General features: G+C 26.0%; 1 protein-coding gene across 3 annotated transcripts; it reads right to left on the reverse strand.

The window, feature by feature from the left end:
* LOC107455925 (deoxyribonuclease TATDN1) lies at positions 1 to 16066 on the reverse strand. Of its 3 annotated transcripts, none has more exons than XM_016073654.3 (11): positions 15956 to 16066; positions 11374 to 11439; positions 9019 to 9113; positions 7922 to 7985; positions 6889 to 7035; positions 6357 to 6399; positions 6153 to 6279; positions 4257 to 4333; positions 3154 to 3224; positions 1802 to 1934; positions 1 to 1150 (listed from the first exon to the last, which is right to left on the reverse strand). In XM_016073654.3, the coding sequence occupies exons 2-11, from the start codon at positions 11426 to 11428 to the stop codon at positions 1045 to 1047; spliced, it is 918 nt and encodes a 305-aa protein (XP_015929140.1). In that variant the 5' UTR covers positions 11429 to 11439; positions 15956 to 16066; the 3' UTR covers positions 1 to 1044. The 3 variants fall into 3 exon arrangements, with proteins under 3 accessions (XP_015929140.1, XP_015929139.1, XP_042902050.1); XM_016073653.3 differs by having other exon boundaries at positions 15873 to 16052; XM_043046116.2 differs by lacking the exon at positions 15956 to 16066 and adding an exon at positions 15712 to 15775.
* Between the last annotated feature and the right edge of the window lie 55 nt (positions 16067 to 16121).

Raw genomic sequence — 16121 nt, forward strand, 5'->3', positions numbered from 1 at the left:
TTTTTTTTAATAGAATTATTTTATACTGTTGAAATAAAGTAGAGCTCTTAATTATAAACTAATGAAGCCTAATGTTGAAAAAGATAAACATTGCTCAGAGCAATAATTCATGAACGTACTTTTTTAAGTCAAATTAATTATTTGCTTTTCTATAATTGATAAACCCCATATCACAAGATTAATGTGCACAAAAATAATTATTAAAAGAGAATAAGATCAAATTAATTTATGATTAATTCAAAATAACGATAAAAGCTTAAACTTTAACTTAAAAAAGTGTCCAAACTAGCTCCCTAGCCCTACAAACGTACAATACAGAGTGATGATTAACAATTTGATAACATGGCAATAGCTCAATTTTTCTCACAATAACAACCTTTTTTTTTAAAAAAAATAAAACATTAAACAGTTTAACATCTAAACTATACTCAAGAATTTAATAATTTTGATCAAATTATTTTATGATTAACTCAAAATAAATTAAAAGCTTAAACTTTAACTTAAAGTGTCCAAACTAGTTCCATGTCCAAACTCCATATACAAACTCAAAATATAGAGTTTGTTCCAAAAGATTTTAAATGATGATTAACAATTTAATAACATGGCAATAGCTCAATTTGTCTCACAATATCATCTTTTCTTTTTTTAAAAAGGAAAAAAACATGAAACAGTTTAACATCTAAAATATTCTCAAGAATTTAATAATTTTGATCAACTTATATTATGATTAATTCAAAATAAATATAAAAGCTTGCACCTTAACATAAAAAGTGTCTCCCTGTATCCTACAAACTTACAATATAGAATTTGCTTCAAAAGATTTTAAGTAATGAGTAACAATTTGATAACATGGCAATAGCTCAATTTTTCTCACAATAACAACCTTTTTTAAAAAAAACATTAAACAGTTTAACATCTAAAATATACTCAAGAATTTAATAATTTCGTATTAGCACAAAACAGTTTAGAATACTGTTAAATGGCACTCCAGGAGAGAAACACTGTTCTAAAGATACAATCAACAATAAATTTCTTTCTAAGAAGTCACTTTCTAGCAGAGAAAAAGACATTACATGTATTTTCATACAGTGTATCAGATAATTCATTTATATCTTCTCCTCTAATAGCTGCCATTACTTCTAAAACTTGACTGAAAAAAGAGCACAATTATTAAAGTCAGTTGATCTTTAATACACAAATATATTCTGAAGACAGATATCAACAATTTCTAATAAATAGTACATTCTGTGCAACAGTTCATGCTAATTTATCAATGTACTACTTTAATGAAACTTCTACAAAATCTAATTTTGTATTGTCAACACAAAGGTTTAAGACAAAAGGAATTTTTTAAGAGATCAAACATTATAGCAAATTACATTCTTCACTTTTTATAATCTACAAATTATTTTTATAAAAAAAATTAATCTAAAATGTTTTATAAAAGCTTTTTAAGAGATTCTAAAAACTTATTATTTAAATATAGTTGCAAATCCTTTCAAATTTATCTTAATGATAGTACAAAAAAAGTTATGACAATTTGAGATTAAAATTAAAGAATTTTATTTAATACTTGTCCTATATGATAAAAAAGCTTATTTAATTCAATGTCTTTTAAAGAAATCATCAAGAAATATTGCAATTTTAGTTTTTGTTTGGAAAAACCAGGCGGTTAAAAAATTCCAAAGAAATAAAAAAGAGTTTTAAAGATTTAGGATCACACTAATACACATTAATTATTTTGCTTTTATTAAATTTTAAAATATCAAAATTTAAAAAATAAATTTTTTATTAAACTTACACAATGTTGGCAGGTTCATTTCGACTTTTAACTTGAAAACCAAATTCAAATCTTTCTTTTTTCTTGCATGGAAATGTAGTCTTTACTAATTTGGCACCAGCATGTGTTGTGCGAATTTCACACCAAGGGGAATCTAATGCAGAGAACAAACAAAATAATTTCAATCTGAATGTATAAAAAAATATAAATGTATACAAGGTGTTTAATAATAAATGCAATTAATACGAATTAGTAAAATCGTTGTCGAAATCTTAAAAACTAAGCATTAGGGATTGGAAATATATGTTTAAGAGTAAAATTTTCAACTATGGAAAGTACAATTGAAAATAATAAAACTCAGTGAATTACAAACCAAGAAAAACCAAGTTTTATCAGACAATCAAATTGGTTTTGAAGTTTTCCATTCTACCTTCTTTAACGATTTGACAAATTTTGATAATGCTTATTGTTTCTCTTTTGCTCAAATGCTAATTTTTGACAAGAATTTTAAAAATATATATATTAAGGGCAGTTACTACAGACCATTCTGAAAATTTCAAACGGAATTATTATTTAAATGCAAATTTAGTCAGTGATTAAATTTTTTTAGTTATTTACATTTATGTCTCTCTAGTTTAGCTAAATCTAATATGAAACACAATAAATCACATAGATATTAAAAATGCATTTTTTTAAAAAGAATATTTAAAATTATATTTATATAATTATTACGGTGGAAAGAAGGTAACACATTTAGAGTATATAGAATTTAAGCTATTGAAAAAAAGTTTCTGAAATAAAAGATAAGTCTTGATAAAAGTTAAAATAAACTGTAATAGTTTATTAAGGAGTCACCACAGTTAAAACAGTAAAAAGGAAAATAATTTAATTTTCAATTAATTTTAAAATTAAAACAGAAATGTAGTATTTTGGAAGAATAAAAAAAAGCTTAAAACTTGCAATTGCAATTTTTTAAACTAAACAAACAGAACTTTAAAAAATGCTTCTAGGGTCCTAACTTTTATCACTTTTAAATCATATTTTACTTAAGTCCAAAAGATCAATTTTGGAGTCATTGCAAAAATTAATGTGTTTATTTTATTATTAAAAATTACAATAAAAAAATTAAGAATACTGATTCTATTTTGCAATCTTTTGCTTATAAAGGAATTTAGAAAAAAATGCATCCGAAAAAATATAAAACAAAATTGGTGCTTGCAACTTTCTGAGATTTGTTTTTAAAATAATATTTACATGCCTAACATCAGGGTACTATTAAACAAAAACATATATAATAATTTAATTTCTGCATTAGATTGGTTTTCTAAAAAATTAAAGTGAAGAAGAATTTGAAAACAAATTAAACTACTAGCCTGTTTCAATCATAAGCCTGTCAATTGGAAGACTAGCAACGACATCTAAATTCTCTCTTGTCTTGAGGGAACTAAATATAGAGTGGAAGAATAAATTATTATTTAAATACAAATCAAAACACACACACACACACACACATATTGTCTAGTCTGATAAATGGTCATGTGACATAGCTCATAGTGAATATAAACTATATTGTAAATAAAATATTGATTGCATTTTGAAAAAAGTTGTAGAATACCAATAAAACATTAAACATTATTTATTTAATTGAACGAGTTTATGAAGATTGAGCATGGGTAATTTGATAAATCTGTTTAATAGATAAAAATAATTGCAATTTTTTACCTTCCCCCCCTGTATGTTTCATCTTGTAGCTATAGACTTTCTCTGAATCATGGCTAACATATATAAATTTATTGTGTTTAGAATAAAGAGATAAAAATGAAAAAATTGCATAAAAAAGTTTAATTGTAAATAAATTTATGAAACATAAAATAAAATGATAGCCATACATAAGAAAGCATATATAAGAAACATGTACTCTAAGTATAATTAAATTTATTTTTAAGAAATCATATTAAATGTATTGCTATTGTTTCGTGTTTATTTTATTCAGTACTCAGATAATTTTTCTTTAGTACCTAAAGTAAATGAAAATTTGATTTAAATATCTTAAACCTTAACTGTTTTTCTTGTTCCTAATTTATTTATATGTTGAATGTAATGCATATTTATCTGCTTGACAAACACTATTAATTTATTTAAACTTTTAGAATAAATAAATATCGATTTCGTTTTACTGTTACCACATATATTTTCTCTATTCTGCTTGTAGAACAGTACATAGCAGAATTAAATTAAACAGACTTTAAAACAAAAAAGAAAACAAGTTAAAAATAGAGTTTTTTCATCAAAGTAACAGTGTGAACATAATGTTTCTTTTCCAATAATGGTTCTACATAAATCAGGGTAAAAAGAAACTAAAGAACATAAGCTGTTGTAACATATGTTTTTAATGCTAATTCATGCTTAAAATTAGGATAAATTTAGATAATTAAACTAATATTTAAATAAAATGCAAAGTAATAATAAATCATACCATCCATTAATACCTATGTACAATCCCAAATCAAGAATAGACTTAGCATCTTCTTTTGTTCCATCAAAAGAATGAACCTATAAAAAAAAGTTGCAAATATATTAGGTTAAAACTTTCCAACACAATTCTGAAACCAAAACAAATCTGATGACTAATTGGCAATGCTCTTATTTGTTATCAAAGAAAATTCCTTAATTTTACAGCCAGTGAATAGAGTCCAAATCATTCAGACTTTGGAAAGTAGAAATTTGGTGGGATTTTTGAAGGGAAAACATATTAATTAACATAATAAAATATAATCATCTGTTTTATAAAATATTTTCTTTAATTCTTTTAAAAGCCATTTCGGTTTTGATTTTTGATGAATTATTTTATTTATTTGTTCATTTATTTATGTATTTTTTAACTATCTTTCAATGACTTTAATTGAATCCCACAATTTTAGATTTGGTTATTTAAAATCAATAATAATTATGTTTGAAATGCTCTTGACAAAAAAAAAAAACATTTAATTTATATTGTTAAAACTTTAGCAGAACTCACAGCAATGCTTTCCAAAATTTTTAAACAATAATAAACAGAACTTACTAAAGTTTAATGTCAAAAAGTAAGCCTAATATATTTCCAACCAATTAATAATTAAATTTATATTTTATATAACCCTTTCATCAATGAATATATTTATTAAATCCATTCACATTTCAGTGGCAATCATCAGCTCTATTTACAAACAATCCTACCTTGACTGCTAATCCATTTACACAAATATTGAGAATATTGTAAAAATTTACTGTAATGTTTTGGCTTTAAAAGATATCTTTAATGAATTTCTCAACTCCAATATTTTTTTTAATTTCTAAAGATTATATTAAATGAGTTGAGAAATCATAATGACTGACAATAATTTGCTACCTCGCCAAATTTCCTGCTCATTCTGGACAAAGTGTTTTACAACTCTTTACACATTTTAATTTCATACAGGAAGGATGTTCACTCTTAGGGTTTTTTTCAGTTGCACATTCTCTGTTAACTAAATCCATATTTTACTAAAATTAGTTTTATGTAAAATCATTTAACAGTTCTTTGGAAAAAAATAAAAAATTCCAATATTTAAAGCTCTTACCCTTACAAAAATGTAAGTTTTTTTCCGAGATGTCAAGGTTGACTTAATGTTTATTTGAAGTTGACTTCAAAAACAACCGTAAAAGATCAGCATCTCAAGGCGTATAATCAAGGTGTATAAAGTTGTTTTACACACTTGAGGTTGTTAGAAATCTACTCTTGAGCAACCAGCTTAGAGAGGTTATTGTTGAGGTATACATGCTATTTTTTCTACACTTCAAGCGAAGAAGTATATTTGAGATGTGAATAATTCCCCCCAATCTCAACTACAAGTATTTGTGAATTATATATGAGGAGGATTTTATGTGGTGTAAATGAGCTTGAAATTGAGGTTTATAAATGAGGTTATTTTGGGTGCAAAACATAACCTCATATTTTACCTCAGGTATATTTTTTTTACATCTGTGAACCTCAAAAACACCTTACTTTTTTTTTCTTCTAAGAGTGGAAATTTTTTTTTTGTCTAAGAATAAAAGTTTATATTACTATATCGTTATATATTTTAACTACAACTTCATATTTTTAACAATTGCCAAATTTGAATTTTATAGGTATGTTTTCTCATTGCACTATTTAATTCAACAGATACTTTGCCTTTAGATACGCGAGGTGGATATACATCTTCATAAATTGATTTTCTAATTCATATCAATTCTATTGTATCTTTATTTTCAACAAAAGTTTATTTGATGCTGAACCTGTACCACTTTTTAAAAATTTATACAATAAAGCTAAATCAATATTCTTCAACTGAAAATTTAAGATTTTACTCACCACACCTGTAGTAAAACGGTCACGATTTCGCCGAACTATAGTAAGCAAATCACTGCAAGCATTCCGACAATGAAGAAACATTGGCAGTCTTGTAGCTTCTGCAATGTCAAATTGACATTCAAAGTACCTGAAGAAAAATATTCCAATTTAATTATTTCTTATCAATGAAAAGGCACATAGGAAAATATTAACTAGAAGACTGACCTCAGTTGTGTTTCTTTTGGACAAAATTCTAACCGATCATAGTCTGAAATAGTTGGAGATAAAAGCAAAATTATTACAGCCATGATAGCTGTGGTCAATATATTAAACATAAAAGAATATCATAACATTATTAAATATTTTAAAAAGTGCAAAAATCAACTAAATATCAAATAAAACATAAAATTATTAACACAAATATTTCCCTAAGTAAAATTCAAAAGCAAATTTTAAGATTATAATAACAAATTATAGAGATGTTAAACAAAGTAAACTATTCGATATAATTATAATTGCCTAGCTTAAGCGGTCATTAAAAGCCTTAAACTCGACTTGGTTATGAATTTTCGAAGCAAATTATAACATAAAACACCCAAAATAAATTTAGAACTAGTTTTATTTGCAATTAAATGCATCTTTAAAGGTGATTAAGAAAGTTGCGGTACAAAATGCTAGTGTTCTACTTCTAAATAAGTGTTAAAAAAAAGCATAATCTTTATAACCTAAATAAAATATAGTATAAAAATATGAGTACCAAGGCCACATTCACCAACAGCAACAACTTTTATTCGATTTTCAAGTGCAAGGAGTTTTAACTGTTGCAAATATCCACCTGGATCGCCACAAGCTTCAAATTCTAAACAACGAGTAGGGTGACAGCCTACAGTACTGTACAACATATCTGGAACAACACACAAAATATAGTTTATTTTACTTTATATGAAATAAAACATCATCCATGACATATCAAAATAGATATGACACAGGTATAAGTAGAAAAAAAGTAATCATTTAATAATTAAATTTATAGCTCGTTATCAATAAAGTAACCCCTTTCTCATTAATCATATTTTAGAAGAGATTAGTTATTCTATAAATAGACAGACTTTTTTATAACTGCTAATGTATTTGTGCAAACATTTGGGACCATTAAGAAATGTAATTTTAAATGGTATAACTTATATGTAGATCTTAGAAATCAAACTTTTTTGCCTATTAATTAAAAAATTATTAAAAATAAAAAATAATTATTGAAAATTATTTTTTGCTCAGAAATTTTTGAATAAACGAATTTCATAATTGAAGGCAACAATTTGTTTCAATTAAATATTTCTCAAAGTGACATTAACATTAAGGGGTCCGAAATTTTTGATCACCTTCTTGACCAAACTATTGAGATCAGTTTACAAAATAGGTATCTTTATTTGGGGAAAGTACATTTTTGTATTTGATTTTGAAATTTAAAATATCTGCACTAATTAATTTGCATATTTTATTAACTCTTAAAATACTGTGTACTCAAAGCCTTAAATTCAGGATGTTTATTTTTTCATTTTGCTCACTGCTCATCAAAATAGACTTCATGCTGAATTTTCTTTTGGATGCAGATCAATGATCAATAAAAATATTTCATTAGTCATGTTTTGAAATTTTTTGACAAAATTTTCAGCAATCAATTTAGATAAGGAAAATGCATTTATGGAATGCTGATAAACCTTTATTTTCAATCAGTCTAATGCATTTTATTAAAGTTTATGATACATAAAAAAGATAGAGAAAGCATATACCACATGATTTTGAGATTTCCAGTGCTGCTCTGCAGTCATCTAAACTTCCACCAGTAATAAATATCTAAGGATAAGAAATATGTGCGTGTAAATAAATTTTAAAAAAATTGCAAGAGACAGAGTAAAATAGTGTAAACAATCAGCATTAACAGTATAACAGGATTTACGATGATTCAAATCCTAAAAAAATTGCACACGTGAAATATTGACATTCAACAATAAATAAAACTTAATAGTGGCTCAATTCTTTTATCACTCATTCTATAATCAAACTATAACACTTTTTAATACAGGTAGGAAAGGGAAGAGTTTTAGCTACCACATTAACATCTATTTTAAATAAAAAAGAACAGAATTACAAAGAAAAAAAATTTGCTCAAACCAATAGGCTCATTTATTTCTAGAGGATGCTTAATACTCTTATCCTACTTTGGAGTTAAGTTTTCTTTCGGTGCTGGTCAGTAAAATAAACTTCAGTTTTAAATAACATTATAGTAACCATCGTAATTGGTATGACAGTCCGGGGTGGGCACTTGCCTTCTCTAAAGCATATCTCCTTGAAATTTTCTTCATTCCCAGATCTTGCTAGTTCAATACCCTTATTATTTTGAAGTCTGTTTTAATATCAAAGTTTTGAACATCCTTTAGCACTACTACTACTTCCATGTACCAAAGTTCAAATCCTTAATTCGTCTGATTGGTATTATCCACTGAGTCCACATGATAATTTTTGAGTTTTTGAAACAGACTTTTATGAGTTAGGGTTGTTAGCTCCCTACGTTCAACCCTTAACCTGGCACGCCAGGTTGCTTCTGTTTGTCTGGTGTTTCCTCTAGAGCTGTTCGGCTTAGGTGACCTAGTCAGTTACTAAGCTACTGTCTGCATAGCTCTCAGGATTGGCAACACACTAAATCCACTGCACCATGCTAAGGTGGTATCATCATTGTTGAGGCAAAAGGAAACAATAATGTGATATTAGATGTGACTAATTAAGTTTTTAGATCATTAAATGTCATTAAAAAAGTCTTATAAGCATCATTTTGCTATTAACTAAAAAAAAGTGTCTTAAATTTTACTTTCTGAAACTGAATGCAAACCTTTTCAACTCCATTAGCAACGGCCCTCCTCAAAACTTCATGTAAATCGTCAACATGTTTTCTAGTGCCATTGTATACTCCTCTGAACATGGGATCTGAAATAAATACTTAATATTAATTTTAAATAAATACTCTCCTCACACTTTATAAACTACAAAGTTTAATTTGGTTTTCTCTATCATAATCAACTTTTTTTAAATTCCAAAGATAAGATAATAAATTTCTTCTACTACTGGCAAGTATTAAAATATAAGACGTAATAATATAATTATGATATGTATCAACATAATTGACATAATATATATGTAACATATAAAATACTAGCTTTATAAAATTAAAAGGATCTTTTGAGACTAAACTTAAAAAGAATTATAACTAATCTGCAGATAAGCTTATCTGGTTTCTGAGAACATTAAATTTCTCTTTCACCTACTTAACTTAACTCTTCGCGTATATCTGAAGTTTCATCTTACAAAACTTACTTAAGTTGATCTTTCATCGCCGATTCTAACAAAGAGGGTCTGGATTTTATAGATCACATGACATGAACATATGTTACCCTTTAAAAAGTACACTTATATTTTGGAAATGGAAGGATAAAGATGTTTTTCGGAGCTTTGCTCCAATTGTATATAAATTGTAAATAGATTTCTTTATTCTTTTCTCAATAAAAGCATAGAAAATTCATTATGTTGTCATCCTTATAGAAAAGGATATTAAAAATATTAAAATATGACTGAAAATTCTACCAAATGCAATATAAAGATAAATTAACCGCAACGGCTCAAGAGTTTACGAGAAAACACGAGAAGGAGCACTACTATAAAAAATTTATTCGACAGCTAAAGTAAAAAAAAAAACGTTAAGAAGTTTGCATATAATTTCATATAATTGCATATAATTTCATATAATTCACTTGCATATAATTTCAAAAAACAAAAATTCTACATAGAACCTAATAATTGATCATATATATAGTATAAACTTACAAATCCAAACTAATTCAGGCTATTGCTTGGCCCGATTTCTGTTTGTTTTAAATTTCATTAAATTTTTGTTGCTATAATGAAAAGTTAGGGTGCATTTTATAATTGGCATACCAGGTTTCCAGCAATAACTCTTTAAAGTAGAAAAAAAGATGCATATGAAGTTTTTTTTTTCTAAAGCTATATATAGCTTTAGAAAAAAAAACCTATTATTAAAACAAATTACATTATTAGCTGATCAGTTTCTAATGCTGTATCGCCAGTGTTATTCACATAATAAATGAATTACTAACACATATGAGAGTCATATAATGCTTTAGGCCAAAACACATTCACACAAACTGTAAATTTCATAATTGAATAATATCCTCTTTAACATTACATTGCAAAGATAGTTTGTGTTATTTTTCCCAAACTATATCATGCAACATGAGAACTCTGAATCACAGAAACCATTGGACAACTTTAGTAGTCAAGAAATTTATTTTATTTTATTTTTTTGCATTGTCCTCACCTGAATTAAAATCCAGAATTTGTTTAGTTTTTATGAATAGTTTTTTTTCCCTATTTATAATTGTTGCAAAATAATAATATATATAGATATACATACACACACATATATATTATAAAGGATATTTGATATTTGCCACTTTAGTTTATAATTTTAAAAACTTTAATTTATAACTTTAGGATTAAGATTTGTGCTTTTTTATTCATTTTTTTGGTGGTCGACTTATACACCTAACCTACCAGAAATTTGCTAACTTTTAATCAAAACTAGGAGGCTGACTTATACACTGAGAAAAACGGTGAATAAAAATTTGATCACTTTATATAATTACAAAAAAAATCAAAAATTAAACTTGTTAAAAAAAACGTAAAAAAAGGTGTTAAAAAAACGTAACTAACAGCCAAGTACAAATGATAAATGAAACTTGTTGTTTATGTTTGGTGCAAGAAAAACAAAATGGTTAACTTGACATACTTACAATGAAAAAATGTAGACAATAGAGAAAATTCTGTACAGATAATTATTAGATTAATGTTTTAAGCATTTGGCATTAGGCATGAGGCATTTTTTTAAAAATTTTTTAAGGGTTTTATAAAATAGTAAATACTAAACTGAATTTTAAAAATTTAAGAGAAAAAATTTTGTTTTATAATTTTAAAAGAGTGATAGGGACAAAAAACAGCTATCTGCAAATGATAAATGCACATTTTTAACTCACATTTATTAGTTAGCACAAGTGTATCAGAATAAAGAAGCAGAATATTTTAGATCCAATCATGGTACACCATTATATAGAATTAATCTTTAAAAAACAACAACACTAAAACAGAGAAGTTTTCATATAAACAATAAAATTACCTGTCAGATTTGCACCAATATCAATAATTTTACGCCTAATAACTGGAACGGCCATTTCATTACCATCTACAAAATTTGAAAACAAATAAAAATTAGAATTTAAGCATTTCTTAGTTCCTAAAAAAATCAAAGTTTTAGTCAAATAAGTAATTTAGTTAGATATAAGGATTGCCCAAATGAAAATTGGACATGTGAAGTAGCATTGGTAGTGATAACAGTACCATTCAGAACCAGTGATGCCTCTTATATCCTACTATAACATGTTGAAAATCTTAAGGAAGGGGCTGTGAAAATTAAGCTATAATGCTAAGCTATAATCAGAAAAAAATAGCTAGACAGCAGATTTATGTAGGAAAAATTATAGCTGAACTATGCTCTTGTTACTTATTCCCCTGGTGTAGGAAAGCCAACTCTAGGTCTAAAAGACCCTGTCGCATAAGAACATCAAAAATCTTCACCTGCTCAGCCAACAGCTGCCTCCAGGAGGAGCTTAAATAATTAAGAAGGTGAGTAGGACTAGTGGGAAGAGAGCAGGAGCAAGGAGAAAAAATATTTTCCCCATTCTGAAATTTCAAGTGAATCTTGCCAAGACAGATTGCAGAATCCTTGGGCCGTTGCATAACAGAGAGAGGCCCTTTGCAGCGTAACAGATATGAACTGGTGGGAGGGGTCAAGTTGAAAGTAAATTACTTTCGTGGAGCAAGTGGATTTCTAAAGGAGTTATCTCAACAGAGTTGGCGATCAAAAGATCACAAAAATTTCTAGCAAGAGTATCTGCAATCTTATTACTGTACACTCCAACATGCGAAGGAATCCACTGCAGATATACTGATTTCCTCGAACCCAGCTCGGATAGAAGTCCTAGAAAATCCTGGTCAGGTTTATCATAACAATTTTTAAGTTAATGGGTGATATTTTTACTGTCAGTCAAAATCCAAATGCTACTATAATGAGTAGTAAAGGCAAACTCAAGAGCCCTCCCAATAGCAATAATTTCTGACCTAAAAACTGAGCAAAAGTCAGGGTTACGGATGCTAAATTTAATTTCCTCCTCGGAGTTGCTGAATAACTGATCAGGATGATCAGTTATTCAGCTTAGGAGAAAATTAGGATAATTCTTAGTATCAGATTTTATTATTTGATACTAAGAGTTATTCTAATTTTGTTATTCTTACTTTTACTTGATCAGGGGTTCGGTGAACCTTAATTGTTCAAATGTCTTCTTATTTTATAATTCTTTGTTTAGTCTATCAATAAAGAGAAACATTATGAATGTCAATATTAATAGACGGATAAGGAGGTAAAGAATTGCTTTTATTAAAATGAGACCCAGAAATATAGAAGTCCTTGATCCTAAGGACCCACAGTTACCATAGTCACTAGCTATAGGAAAGTAGGATCAGTGCACAACAATTTGCCTATAACTAATTAACAAGTTATGAGAATATTTAATATGAATGTTAAATCCTACTAAAGATAGATGCGTCCAAAACAGAACAATAATTAGTAGAACAATTTTTAGAGCCAGAAAAAGAACGTAATGTATACCAAATACATACCAAAATGGTAACTGCTTTTAAAACAAATAATGTCTAGGATAACCAAATGAGTAAAGAAACACTTAAAATACAACAAAAATATAAAACTAACTACTTAAATTTATAATCAAATGGTGATGCTACTATATATATATTGCTAAAGATATCACGAATGCTCAAGTTTTATTTGAACAACCCTTACATCAAGTCTATAATTTTATTCAAAAACACCAAGTTACTTTAGATGAATTTCATAAAAATAGGTTTTCACTATTAGATTATAGCAGTATAATAGCGTAAACATGAGTATTTCTGCTTGGTAACATCAGAATAGAATAGTATTGCTATCATATCAATAAAATATCATTTTCTAATACAATTTTACTGTAATTTAATTGATTATAATATATTTTGATAAAAAAACACAATTCTATTATCTTACTGTTAACATTTAATTTATTATATTTTACTAATTAAACATAACTTATGAAGTACAATAACATATTATAATTAGCAATTTTAAATTTAATTAAACATTAACTTATTTCTGCTCTATCATATCAATAAAGTTTTTTATTTTATAATACAACTATACTGTAATTTACTTGGTTATAATATATTTTTTATAAATAACTATCATATTATTGTTAAGATTTAATTTATAATATATTTTACCAATTAAACATATTATAATTGTAATAACTAACATTTTTACATTTAATTAAAAATTAATTTATTGATTAAAAAATAATTCAGATGCAGATGTTTGTTTCATAAATTCAGTTAAAAAATTCAATTGAGTTATATTTTATATCCATAGGGATATTAGGCAAAATTTTTGAGGCCTTTATAATATAGAAATGCCAAAATATGAACAGAAAATTTTTCACTTGAAAAATTAACAACAAATTAGAAAGAAAACACTAAAAATTTGTTAACTACTTTCCATAAGTTCTCCAGTGAATGAATTGAATAATTTAAAAAAGAACATTTTACAATGTATTTTATAATTTTTTCTCAGATAAATTTAAATATCAATCAATACAAAAAACTATAAATTGTAAAATTTTTATGCTTATTTTTTAACAATTCATGTTTTTAAATAGTAAATAGAAATCTTAGTGGTTCAAAGGTTTGAACCCGAGCACTTTAATTTATTAGGGATAACTATTTATTAACCAGACAAAAAAGTGGACTTTCTCTGAATAAACACACCTTTTTCTCGACAAACTCTCGATTATCAAAATTTGGGTGGTTAGCGAACATTTTAGAAAATATAGCCCTAATAATTTAGTCAGGAGAATGGTAAAACATTCGACCTTGAACTTTTCTCACATCTTACTGTATCTCATATTACTAACACTTTTGAAAGTGGTAATTGAAAAATTTTTGCACATAATTATAAAACTTGCTTATATAAGAATAACCAATAGATTTTTAATAACCTACAGATAATATTTTAAAAATATAAAATTTGATGAAAATCAGTTGAATAGTTTTAAGGAAATGAAAATTTAAAAATAAGACTAGTTTGAAATTTCATAACTCAGACACTTTCAATCAATTTCACTCAAATTTTGTGTTTTACAATTTAAAATTACATAGTATAAAATTATATAAAAATGTGTATACCTTACAATTCAATTTGTTTTGACTAATCAAATCAAATATTAAATCTAGTCAAATATTAAATTTAAAAAAATATTTGATTTTTACATGAAAATAACTTTAGCTAAACAAATTTTATAATTGCTGTAAAAGGATTCTTTAAAAAAATTAACAAGAAGGCAAAACACACAAAAAGTGATATTATTAATAAGAGGAACAAACTTTTAACCTGTCTTCTGACAAAAAAGTTTTCATTATATTTTATGCATTATTCCTATTATCTTGATGAGCAAAATTCCAGAATATAAAAAAAAGGTATATTTATTTTAAGAAAGTACACTTTCAAGTCTAATAACATACTTAATTCATGGTTTGCACAAATTATATAGAATACTTGAACTATTACAATTGACACTTAAGATCTTAAAAATCTGTTGATTAGAACTAAAGTATTTCAAAGTGAGATCATTTTTTTTAAAATTCTCTATACCTAAATAAATTTATCTGATAATAACGATTAAATTTCTTGTACCATGTTTACCACACCATGTTTCTTTTGAAATTTCATCACAGAATTAAAAATAATTAACTACACAATGTTGGTATTATTAGTTTTGTGAATATCACAAGATTTTTAGCTTGGCAAAGTTTTTGTATTTACAAAAACTTTGCTTATTTCGTCTTATATCCACTGCACTTTTACCTTAGCACAAAAACGTTTTTGAGAACAGTTAAATTAGACTTTGAAATACTTCCCTTTGAATTCAGCAATGATGTTTAAAATAATTTAACATAATAAAATAATAATTTAAAATAATGTAACATAATTTTCAAAACAGATATTTATGACAATTCTATTAAATCAATTTTTAATGTTGACAATTCTATTCAAAATTTTAGAAGAAAAACATAGATTCGAAAAACTAGCAACGATTATTCTTTGATCCATAATTAATTAAAATTTGCTGTGGATCTACCAGAATACATTAAAAATAATCAAAGATTTAAATCATTTAATACACAATTTAAATTAACATTAAACAATCTTTTTGTTTAAACACATATAAGTAATATACTATATTTTGTTAATATTTAAAATAAATGAGATAATAAAGAAATACAGGAGAGCCAAACACAGTAGTTGCTCATCATTTTAAGAAAGTGTAAGAAAAAGATAATTCTTGGCATTTACATCAACTAGTACAAGGATGCTAAAAAAAATACACAAGTTATAATGATTGGTATCTTGCATGATTAAAACAATTTAATGTGATAGATTTTATAGAAAAGCAATTTTACATGACAAATAAGTTAGTAACAAAAAAAGTGCAAATACAAGTAAAAGTGAATTACAAGAATGTACAGGTGAATTTCATTTAAAATTCCCAGATTCAGGAATTTCAAGAAAAAGAAATAACAGAAAGCGGTAGGAGTACTTTTCTTCAAAAGGTTTTAAATTATTGATGGAAAAAAAATAAATAACTGGAACTTCAAAATTTGGAAAACGAGCAGACGATGAAAAAACAAAAAGTTACGGTCGGAACAAAAAACTGTTGCTATGCAAAAATAAATCTATTTTGTTTTTGTTTCTCAAAAAAAATA

This window comes from Parasteatoda tepidariorum, chromosome 2 (genome assembly GCF_043381705.1).
Source record: "Parasteatoda tepidariorum isolate YZ-2023 chromosome 2, CAS_Ptep_4.0, whole genome shotgun sequence".
Lineage (NCBI taxonomy): Eukaryota > Metazoa > Arthropoda > Arachnida > Araneae > Theridiidae > Parasteatoda > Parasteatoda tepidariorum.